Consider the following 11839-nt stretch of genomic DNA (forward strand, 5'->3'; position numbering starts at 1 on the left):
TGTGTAAATTAATCATCTGTGCTTTTTGGCTTGTTCAAACATCCTCTCTGGGCACAATTCTCTTGAACTTTTCTCTGTTCCGTACCAATCATTTTGCTCTATTTAATCTTCTGAAGTTCATATATTATGAGAGTTTGTACACCAAACACGACCACACGGAAGCATACGCGCACGCCAACTCACTTTATGATAGTCGATTTAAGACTTGTAATTTTTCTCTTATTTCTGCCTCTCTTTTTTTTTATTATTTTAAGATCATACCAACTACCAAAAGACTCGGCCATCTAATGATTAAATAAAATGGAATTCAAAAAGGAGTTGCGATAAGGAGAAAAAACACAGTCAAGTTGAAAGTTTCTTGGCAGCCGCTCAGAGGCTACGCTAATGGAATTATTCGAAAGCAAGTTGCACTGTTAACCATGTGAGGTTCGTGAAAAAGAGAGAGAGAATATAATACTAATATTTTGGTGAGCAAGATCACAAGAGAAATAGAAAAATAATTTACGTCATGCATCCCACGTCCTAGCATTTTAACAAAACGGAAATGAATTAACATAAGCTGACCCAATATGGCAATTTTTCCCCGTTATTGATCAAATAGCAGGTTCATCACTCGATCTGGCGCAGAGCATCAACAAGGGCATCCTTCAAGAAAGGGTTGGAAGCTGCTACTCGCTGAGCTGTGATGTCAAAATCTGCACCGGACCTGAAACAAATGAACCATCAGATTTTGATAAAAGTATAAAATCTTCTAAGCATATCCATGCCAGTTTGTGTTTCGTAGTTTCATATGAATAGAAAGGCTTGCCAAATAGTGCTTAAAACTTTCCATATTCATCCAACATTATATATATAGATGTCCATAAGGTGAAGATCCATGCTAGTTAACTAGACTACCACATTGCAAACACTAAAAAATCATAACATGTTATCTCGTTAAGAACAAGGGTATCTTATTAAAGCCACTTACGGATCAAACATAACACCTCCGGCTTCTCTAACAATGACTGCTCCACCAGCCACATCCCTGATAAAAGGAAGAGACCATGCCAATCACTTATCATAATACAACCACAACAGCCATATCATATTATCATAATGTCCAATATTTATGAGTTATGTGAAACTCTTACCAAGGGCCTCCAAAGCCAAGTTCAAAACATACATCCAACCTTCCACATGCAACTCCACAAAGGTTCAAAGCACAGGAGCCGGTCATTCGAAGGGATCTCACCTGATCATATTAAAGGCATGGTTAATTGGTTATGGCACAGTCATATCGAACTTCAGCCCAATTGATTCCAGTAGGATGACCTTGTTTTACCTTGAAAAGCAAGCTATTAATCCTTTTTGTACAGGCATCTACTGTTAGCTTGTCACGTTTCGTTCCAGCCTGCTCTTTCAGAAGTAAAAAACTTGATTAATTTCAAATCCATCTTGATTTCTTACATTTGCAGTAAACATGACCCCAAGTGCAACAAATATGAATTTTTGAGTTTGGGTAATCCCATCTCAAGTTGGTATTCCAGGAAATAAAATAACTAACAAACTGCAGCGATGGATGGACTTGCATGAAATTAAAAACAATAGTGCAGGGACAAAAGAGGCAAGTACGGAGGGGAGGGATACAATTTGAAGCAGACTTAGTAATGACGTCAAAATCTTTAATTCCAGTAGTACTTTCCTATAATTTCTTCAACAAGTCCCAGTTAACACCAGAATAAAAGGAAATGTTTAGATTTTTCACCTTTCAAGTTTGCAGAAGTCAAGACTACAAAGGTTTTGAAATGCATAGTCCAGACATGTGTTTAACAATTTGCAATATTTGAGTGGCAAATAGCAATAAAAACACAAGGCTCTTAATTTGCCTACCAGAGCATGCTTTCAAAGCAAATAAAAACTGAGCACAGTACACAAAATTTATAAATCCAAATGATCAATTTACACATATACAGAGTTTGAGCATCTTTGCCGTGCAAATTTAATGAGTGTTATTTTTTGCTTGAAAAAGAGTCTCTTCATAGCCAGTTGCTACTTCCATACAGTGTTTGAAATTTGAAATGAAAGAAAAACCAACAAAACCATTTATGTATGCCATGGTACACACATTGATAATAATTGTAAAAAAAAAAAAAGGTGAATATCATGATTTCAATTGGTTCCATAATGCAGTTCATGGTGGGAGATGCTAGCTACTGAAAATAAAAATGTTATATGTAGATTGACAAGGACACCAAGTACAAAACATGAGTCAGGTTTCTTCCTGGTCATCTAGTTAGTCTGCAGCTGTTTTCATTAACAGAAAGAATTATGTGGTTATTTTCCATTGATATTTTGGAGCAAATTATTGTCCAAACTTACTGTTTCACTGATGCTCAATAAAGGGTGGGAGAGGAATATAATACAATATATTGATCCATAGAAAAAGTTTCACATAATCAACTCTAACAAACTTGACATACCTCATTTGCGAGAAGAGAGTTTATCAGTTCAGATTGTGATGATACTGCAAAATTTCAAGGCTTATCCATGAGGTAACCAAACTCAATTAACAAGAACAATCAAGAGACAGAGAGAACAGAAGACACACCTTTTATAGGGTTCCCATTCAGAAAAGCACCTTTTCCACGAATTCCAGTGAAAAGCTACACATGGCAATCTAAGATTCAGCTCGCATACTAAGTTAAGCAAGGGAAGAAAAAAATGAATTTAGAAAAATGCACCTCTCCACGCTAACATGTAACATCACTAATAGAAAACAAATTATAGACTGTCATAGTCCTAAATTAACTACATCATAGTCTTCAGCCTTCAACAAACCATCATAGGTACATCAAGGTCAGTGAAAATAATAATGATAAATGAAGAGAAAGAATCAATTGATTATTGCTGCCTACAAAACTCATTCTGGACCTGATTCTACATTTACACGGCAACCAAAAATACAAACAATACGTGCATAATTATATTTACCATCAAACAAAAATGTGTTTTAAACGTCAGGAAATTTTGAATGGTTTAATGTTCACCCAGTTGTGCAAGAGAAAAGATCCTCACCTCATTGATTATTGGGTTGTAAACAACGCCAACTGTAGGAATTTTTGCAATTGTAAGACCAATTGAGACACAAACAAAGGGGAACCTAAAGAAAGTAGAGTTATAGTGAATGATGATGGCAACACGAGTGAATCAATTAAAAATGGGGTGGAAATTTACCCATGCACAAAATTAGTAGTTCCATCCAGAGGATCAACTATCCAAGTGGGTTCATCTGTAAGTTGAGCAGCGCCACCAGCAGCTGTGGTTTCTTCCCCAATGAACTAAAAAGAAAACCAACTTATAAAATGACCTTCGATAAAACTTGAGTATAAGTAAAGATGAATGAACTGAACCTTATGAGTGGGGTAAAGTTGCTTGAGATGATTGAATATGAGGTCTTCGCATGCTTTATCAGTTTCAGTGACCAAATCAACCTGTGCATCGGAACAAAAGTAAAAGGGCTATACCTTTCGTCGTTTACTTTACATAAATTTAAAAGAAAAAGAGAGAGTGGGGTGGAAACCTGTCCTTTGTGCTCCACATGCTTGGTCTGATAGAAACCTTTTCGAATAATCTGGATTTTGAAGGATTTCACGTTCAAAAAACATGAAGCTAAAAAAACGAAAGAGACAGAGAGTGAGAGTGAGAGTAGGGAACGACCTCACCAGCCTTGCGAGCAGCGTCGACTGCAGATGCGAGGAATTCGGAGAGCGAATCTATTATATTTGCAATAAAAACCACCATTACGATCACATTTAACACTCGCAAAAACATTATTCAATCCTACTCCTACCCCTACCATTGTCGCCCATTTTCTCCCTCGCAATTCAAGCGCAGTCTGTCTGAGAATCAGAAGCCAACATATATCATGTTAAGTTCTATTTTCTTCTGTTTTGATATTTTATTTTACACAAACCCAAAATTGCCCCTTATATTTCATTCGCAAGCTTGCCTCTTTTTTTTTTCTTTTTTTTTTTTGTAATGTTTTTTTATATAAAATTATTTGTTTTAGTTCTTATATTTGATAAAAATAATGTATTTTTGGTAGCCCTGGGCTCGTCCTGATTGATAGAATTAGTCGTGCATGCGTTACTGAAGCTCAGGCTCCTTTCATGTCCTCCTCCAAAAGATAGAGGAAATATCCTCTATTCCTAAGGTACCCGGGTTCGCGAATTTGGAGAGCATAATGCTTCCAGTATATACCAAAACATATTCCCGTGAATCAGACGATGGTTTAAAGCCATTTGTCTCCTCTCCTCTTCTTTTGTTTGTCCATCGAAGCTTCCTCATAGCCACGTATGAAAAAGGAATTCCCCTCAATTATTTTGGTAAAAGGAAGAAAAATCGCATATTATGTATTCCTTAGATTCGATAATAGGCAAGTAATAATCCCAAATAGTGAACTGCTGTCCGTAAGTATTCCATTTCAACTCAACGAGTCTTAGCTTTGGTTCAGAGAAAATAAAGCAAGGGAGGATATAAAATTTTTACAATTTATGCTTAAAATTTTTAATATAAGCATTTTTTAAAATTTTAGTTCCTGTTATTATTATTATTATTATTATTATTATTGAAATAATAAGTCTTATTATTACTAAGCCACGTCAGTATTTTTTGATCTTGGGGTGGCAACAATTTCAATCTTCGGACAACATTCTTGCATAGATCCTCGACTACGCAAAGGAGATCAATGACGTGGAGGAGTGGGGCTGGTGATGGTGATCAAACATTGTTCTCTATGTAATTTTTTTTAATACACTTCAATATTTTTTAAAAATTTTAGTTCTTTAAAGGATTATAGTTTACAAGGCCTTTTGCAATTTTAATTTGTTGAGGGTGGTGGTCTTACAATGCCGGGCGCATATTCTCTGGTTTGGAGCCGCGTCTTGCAAAAGATAGTTTGGTGCCTACTCCTGGAACTCTTATTGGTGTACTGTAAGAAACAATTGCTTACTTGAAAAAACAAGTTAAGCAATTCCCAAAAAATCTGCTCTCATTTTAGATGAACTCCGCATGGAACACCTTAACAACATGCTAACATATCACAATGTAAGAGAGCTTCAATATCTGAGCGTGCGCGCATGGCCGTTTTAGGACCAAAACTTATTACAGCATCTAGTTTAAACTGTACAGGAACATTGCGCTCCAGCAGGCCATCATGAAGAAATAACAGAACAAATAAGTCATACAAATTGTAGGTAATAGGACTAACGCATGACCTCGTACAATTTATACACTAGCTGACTAGGCAAAGCTTTCTAACATCAGGAAAGCTATATACTGCTACTGCATGTAGCTCTTTTCAGCAATTTATTTACCAAAGAATTTACAGAACCGAAAAGAAATTACAGAATGAAAATATTGGAATTTGGGTGAAATGTTAGCTTCATCTTGATGAAGAGTAACAGAAGTATAATAATAGACAATTAAATAAAGTAAAATGTCGCAATGCAACTTGCTACTTCACACAGCCTGAAGCTCAAGCACGGTCCCTAGGTTCAAGCCCAGCAATTTCCTTCATTACTTGAGCTTTGTCTGCTTCAAACTGTTCATCGTCTGCACAATCCCAATATATATGTGATCATGGGAACGTGATACCATAAAAAAAATAAAAGTGCAGACTCTGAAGAATAGCATCTCCTCCTTACCTTTATCCATTTTTAAGTCACCCAACAGTCTCAGAAGCTTGCTTCTATTTGCAACAAGTATGCTGATGATATCAGCTGGTTTATTTTGGTTAGCAGCAAATAGCTGCATCACAAGAACGAAGCAAAATTTGGGACACACAAGGTTGAGAATAACCATTTCAAAATGTACGCCATTATGTAATTACAGTACCTTGAAAACATGAAATGCTTCTATCTGTATGCTCTTGCTTGACTCCTGCAGAGAGATATTAGCAATGAACCATTAAATGCCTGTATAAACATAAATCTAACAACTGAACTTTCTGTTCAACGTTAAAATGCAGGCTCATCAGAAACTCAACACTGAACATGTGGCATATCAGTGTTGGTACAGTAACAACCAAGCATTTTGACAGAACTAATACATTTTCCAGCGCTAAAAACAGCAAATGAATAGTTTAACATTATTAATACAAAAGATGTATTTGAATTTCATATAATCTTTTTCGCATTTTCTTTTGTGGGGGAGGATACAAGCAAGGAAAGGGGGAGGACAGGTTTCAAGACACATCATGAAGGTTTACAGAAAGGACCATACTCGTAGAAGATTCATCAAAATCCTTAAGTTGTCTCTTGAGCTGACATATCGTGTCATTACAGCTGAATTTGAACGATCAAGTAACATATCACCCAGCAACTGTAGAAGAGGGGAAAACACTAATCAAATATACATGCATCAATTCAACAAATAAGCAATATAATAAAAGCAGCAATAACATTGCATTAACATACTATAGCATAGGACGGCAAAGACTAATAGTAGTGATCAATGAAAACAAGTTCAGCAGGGGAAAAAACAAGACAATACTTGTGATGGTTTGTTTATTTTTCACGCTTATAGTTATAGGTCATACAAGTTCATATGTATTATAAAGAAAGAAACAAAGATTTATTAAAACATTTTCAAGAGGACAATCTCAGCATCTCAGACTGCTCCATATTGATTCATCCAATATTCTTACAATTGAGATAAATACCCAAACTTATAACAAACCTTGACAGCTTGACGCCTTGTAATATAATTGGAAGATTCCAACAGCTTAGTGTTATATTCATCAAAAAACTGAAAGAAGTGACAACAAAGACAATGAGTAATGATTGGTAACTAACGTATAACAAGATAAAGCCAATACAAAATAAATCATGTCAAGATAAACTGATAGCCACACTAATAAAATATATGCAAGTAATAGAAAGTTAGCCCCCCAAAAAACCGTTAAAAGGGGTTAGATTGTTTTAATCTTAATTCCAAGAACAGAGTGAGTAAACACCCTTGTGTTGTTAATAGTCATAAAAAGTTGTGATCATGTATTTACAGGTGTGCCAAAAGGAAAATGTGTTCATCCACCTTCTATCCTAGCCAAAAAAGTTCAATTCCACAATATTTTAAGCATTAATTTTTCTAAGTGCAGTGTTTTAATCTATGAAAGCAAAAAAACAAAAAGAGATTGATCTATTTGGACCATAGCAACTGATAAGAATGGGAAGATTAAAATAATAGTCAGAAATCAGAATAATATATTATAAAATTATGTTTCTCAGAACATAATTTATATCAGATAACCAGAAGACCAATCTAAGAGTTACCACACAACTAAAATCATAAAATAAGTGCCCTCATTAGCACCAAGCAACAAACTACTACAGTAAAAACCTATACAAATCAAACACACCACCCATGCTAGGAACAGGCAAAATAGGACAAAAAGTGGCATGTCAATAGACAAGTATGAAAACATCCATGTTCGATATAAATTGAGAATGGAAGGGGACCTACCCATTCATAATTCTTCGAAAGGAATTCAGCTACAGTAGATTTATGTCTTGTCAAGAGCTCCTGCAATGATATGACACGATATAACTGCCAACTATGTCTGAAAAAGGTATATGGCATTGGCACCAAAAAAAAAATCTACCTTAAAAGTTGCTGCAACATCTGCAGCTATGTCAAAATTTGGAAGTTGAATGTAGTCAAAAAACTTCTTCATATGAGGTGAGTCCAGAACATATCTGATATAAAACCCAAAATTTCAGCATCACAACTCCCAAAAGTTGTGCGATTTTATGGAAGTAAAGAAACCAATAGCACCTATGTATGAATTCAAGATATAAAACTATTCTAATTAACATGATTTAAAACCATAACCAAAATGATTGTGCTTATACCACCTGTCAAAATTTTCTGTTTAAAATTTGAAATAACAAGAAAAACAAAATTGGATTTATTTTTTCTCCTTTTCCCTTACTTTGCAACAATCTGGTGTCTTATGCACTCCCTCAACATTGCACCGTAGTGTAAAGCCATCTCTGTGTTTTCATAGCTAAAAAGAAACAACGATTAGTCAATACCAAACAAGAAAAAATAAGAGGGAAAACATAACTTGACAACGAGCAGAAAAAGAAACAGAAGAAAAGTCACATGCAGGCAGTAAGATATGAACACGACATGGCTGATTTTCACCTAAAATACATAAAATTCAGTAATCAAGAGCAATTGTTCTGTTTCATCATAGAGACATTAAAACCAACTGCTTCTAAGAGGACAGAAAGTGCATGAGACTGCCACCATTGTGCAGTCTGATCAAGCTGGTGAGTTCACCAGCAAACACCAAGAAAACCAAAATGTTCATCCAACAATTGCTCTGCTTACCCAGATATCAAAACATCCATAAGATCCATATTTGTCTCCAAGTAATCAGACGCAATCAGCCTAGACTGAACCTGTTGCCTCTGCAAATTCGCAACAATTTGAGTAGCATCCTTTCTTGCCTGCAAAACCGCACAGCTGAAAGATAATAAAACAATAAAAAAAAAATAACCAAAGGAATCCGCGTTTGAAAAAGATTCCAGTCACCTCCAAGTTCAATTTGGAAAGGCATTGGATGAGGAGTCGCAGTGTGTTATCCTTAAAGAACTCCTGAGTGAGCTGAGCACAGGCTTCAGGGACGGGTTCGGATTCACTGTTCCCATAGAGGATTGACTTAAGCTCCCTAATATCCTTACACAACTCGATCATCTGCAATTGCATCGAAGAAAGCACGCGAGCATTAGAAATAGAAATGATGGCACGAACTGAGTTTGTGACAAACCTTGTCATCGCGTTGAGTGTTTTGGAGGAGACGGAGAAGATCTCTGGTTTGGCGAACGATATCTTGGGGAGTTCGGGGCTTCGACTTGAAGAGACTCTTCATGTTGGGGGAATCCGGAGGTGAATAAACCACCTCCGATAAAGAGCCTCTTCCAAGCCCCTTCGGTTTCGACGCGCACACTCCTATCTCTGCTTCTCTTTGCCTTTCTTCACGCGCTTCTCATTTTCTGTTTCGTCTTCCACAACGCTACCCTTTCTTTCAAGTTCCTTTCCCTTCCCTTCCTTTCTTTATGTCCTTAACGCATGTCTCTTTCGTTAATTTCCTTTCCCAGCCGATTCCCGCAACTCAACCTCAACACACTGCATTAAAGCCAATAACCTTTTTTTCTCTTTTTCTTTTTTTAATTCTTATTTCGCGATTATATTTTCACTCCCAATCTTTTTAAAATGTTATGAAAATATGCATACGATAAAATTGTGCTCATCCTGAAAAATGTAAATTTATATTATATTTTACTATCATATTTTAAAAAGATGTAACATTTAAAATCATCATATAAAAAAAAAACTCAATAATTAGCAGCTTTAACTTTTAAGATTGACAATAAAAATGAAAAAAAATTATGTAAATTAATTATTACATTTTTTTTATGTTAGTTGTGATTAAATAAAAATTCATAATTGTAAAAAAATTATATTATAACTATTTTTACATACAAAATTTATATTATATAATTGAATAAAATGTTAAGTTTTTTTTTTGTAAAATCAAATTATACTTTTATATATTTTGAAAATTAACTTTTTAAGATTATTAAACAAGCGGTCTATAATAAGTTATTATGAGTTATTTACATTTCAACTAAACCGGACACATTACAAATATTAATTAGACGTAAATATGTTTAAATTTGATTTTAATTCTTGCTATTTTTAGTCTTTATAACTTTTCTTAAAATAGTTTTTTATTATGACTCGATGTATCAAATATAATGACATGTCTAGATACATATTACACAATCAATAAATAATATAACATGGACTATTTTAAAATATTTTAAGAATTTTTCTTCTTTTCACATTCCTCAATATTATTTTAATTTTTACAAAATAAATATTATATAAAATATCTGTGTTTTCATTATTTTAAAGCATAAAAAATTTAATATTTTTTCATTTAATATTTTATATTAATTAAAACCAAAGTTTGAATGACTATAACAAATTTTGGCTATAGTTACTGAAATTAAAAACATATTTTATCCTATTAAATATAAGATATCAAGGTACAGATACTTATTAAAAGATAAAGAATAACGAGAGAATATTTTATGATTGAGAGATTTCGATTAATGATATATTAAATTTATCATAATATTACATATGTGTTAATTTGTGATATAATTATTTTTCTCCATTAATATTTTTATTTTTCTAATATTGGGATCAGATTTTTTTTTTACGGGAAGATTTGTTACTCTAGTTACTCACATAGCAAGCGAAAAAAAAGTTATTGTATACTTTTTTTTTATTTACAAACTTCTTTTAACATATTTATTTTCATTAAACTCCCTTATTTTATGTCACGTAAAAATTAGATAAAAATATATATTTATTTATCAATTAAGTCATTAAAAAGAGAAAGACATAATATATTACAATATTTTCACCCCATTCAACAAACAGAGAATAATTTTTTTGAAATTACATGCAACCACCCATCCAACGACTTTTGATGCTCACCTACTTTTATCCCTCACTCTCCCTGGCTTAACAACTGGTCTCTTAATCACCTCCACCTCTAATAATTTCCCTCCCTTCACGTACCATTGCTCACTTTCCCAATTTTATCAAAGATAAACACTTTGGTTCCTAAAACAGACCTGATTATGTTTATGTAGGCGTAGCAAAGTACCATATATACATAGGAACACCTTGAGTTAGTGCTCCTCTTCAATACCCATGTCTTGCTCACCCAACTTCTAATTTATTGTCACTAAAGTATTTCGATTCCTACATCTCTTTACTGTCATTTATTGGAATACAGTTAAATAAGTTGATGGCTTCTAGGCTCTATTGACCTTCATTTCACCAATAACACTTCACTAGCTCCCCTTCAAATTTTTAGAATAATAAAATAAAATTATTTTCAACTTTATAACTTCATTTAATTATTAAAATATACAATACATTTGATTTTCCCCCCTCTTTTTCTTCCCTTATAAACTGAATAAAACTTCTTCTCTTTAATTAAAATATCCCCTCTCCCTTTTTTTATATCAAACAATATCCCAATTATTTATTCAAAATACAAATTAGAAATTGTGATTAACAAAATGATTTCTTAACTAAACTGCCGGCTATCTCGTTTTTCTTACTGGACAATCAATCACCGTATTAACTAGTGGGTTCACCCACTAAATAAAAACCATTCAACTATATTTATTTTTTTATTATCTATCCTTTAATGAAATTATTAAATATTTATTATAATTAATTAAGTAATTATTCACTGACTATTAATTTATTGACCATCAAGAAACTAAAAAGTATTAAGTAAATTAAAAAGGCAATCATGTGTGGTCAAAAGATTTGAATTCTCTTGTATTGTTGCTTGTGCAGTCTTGTTAAAATAAATACATTTTTATTATTTTTAATTAATGTAATTTTTTATTTAATAAAAATTATAGTGTTTCAATGTGATTATATTATATACACTTACTAATATTAAAAGGTCGTAATTAATTTAAAATACATTCTAATTCCCCCAAAAAATGGAAACAACACGATCACCGGAACAAAACCTGCAGAAATAAAGAGGATGATACTGTACTTTTTAAACACCCTTTCCCAAAAAAAAAAAGACCTGTTAGAATGAGCAAGAGAAAAAGGCATACAAAACAAAACTAATTAAATGCATTTAAAGACTTTTTAATATTTTATTTTATATTTATATTTTTAATAAATTTTATCTGATATTCAGAAGTGTATTAAAGAATCGCATGCAAGCATTCCTCTTAGACTC

General features: G+C 33.3%; 2 protein-coding genes across 4 annotated transcripts; both read right to left on the reverse strand.

Annotated features, from left to right (window-relative positions):
- Positions 1-350: 350 nt before the first annotated feature.
- On the reverse strand, positions 351-4103 carry LOC113846571 (inositol-phosphate phosphatase-like). 2 transcript variants are annotated; one of them, XM_027475008.1, is made up of 12 exons: positions 3839-4103; positions 3700-3755; positions 3563-3613; positions 3393-3473; positions 3217-3320; positions 3058-3142; positions 2591-2645; positions 2463-2506; positions 1325-1393; positions 1134-1234; positions 971-1027; positions 351-706 (listed from the first exon to the last, which is right to left on the reverse strand). In XM_027475008.1, the coding sequence occupies exons 1-12, from the start codon at positions 3849-3851 to the stop codon at positions 610-612; spliced, it is 813 nt and encodes a 270-aa protein (XP_027330809.1). In that variant the 5' UTR covers positions 3852-4103; the 3' UTR covers positions 351-609. The 2 variants fall into 2 exon arrangements, with proteins under 2 accessions (XP_027330809.1, XP_027330808.1); XM_027475007.1 differs by having other exon boundaries at positions 3700-3874.
- A 1058-nt stretch (positions 4104-5161) lies between these two features.
- On the reverse strand, positions 5162-9075 carry LOC113846964 (putative MO25-like protein At5g47540). Of its 2 annotated transcripts, none has more exons than XM_027475761.1 (11): positions 8816-9065; positions 8581-8742; positions 8377-8495; positions 7973-8047; positions 7643-7736; positions 7504-7563; positions 6721-6789; positions 6265-6363; positions 5878-5922; positions 5688-5762; positions 5162-5595 (listed from the first exon to the last, which is right to left on the reverse strand). In XM_027475761.1, the coding sequence occupies exons 1-10, from the start codon at positions 8915-8917 to the stop codon at positions 5718-5720; spliced, it is 870 nt and encodes a 289-aa protein (XP_027331562.1). In that variant the 5' UTR covers positions 8918-9065; the 3' UTR covers positions 5162-5595; positions 5688-5717. The 2 variants fall into 2 exon arrangements, with proteins under 2 accessions (XP_027331562.1, XP_027331561.1); XM_027475760.1 differs by having other exon boundaries at positions 5204-5595; positions 5688-5790; positions 8816-9075.
- Between the last annotated feature and the right edge of the window lie 2764 nt (positions 9076-11839).

Source organism: Abrus precatorius, unplaced genomic scaffold (assembly GCF_003935025.1).
Source record: "Abrus precatorius isolate BTA unplaced genomic scaffold, Abrus_2018 Scaffold8, whole genome shotgun sequence".
Classification (NCBI taxonomy): Eukaryota; Viridiplantae; Streptophyta; class Magnoliopsida; order Fabales; family Fabaceae; genus Abrus; species Abrus precatorius.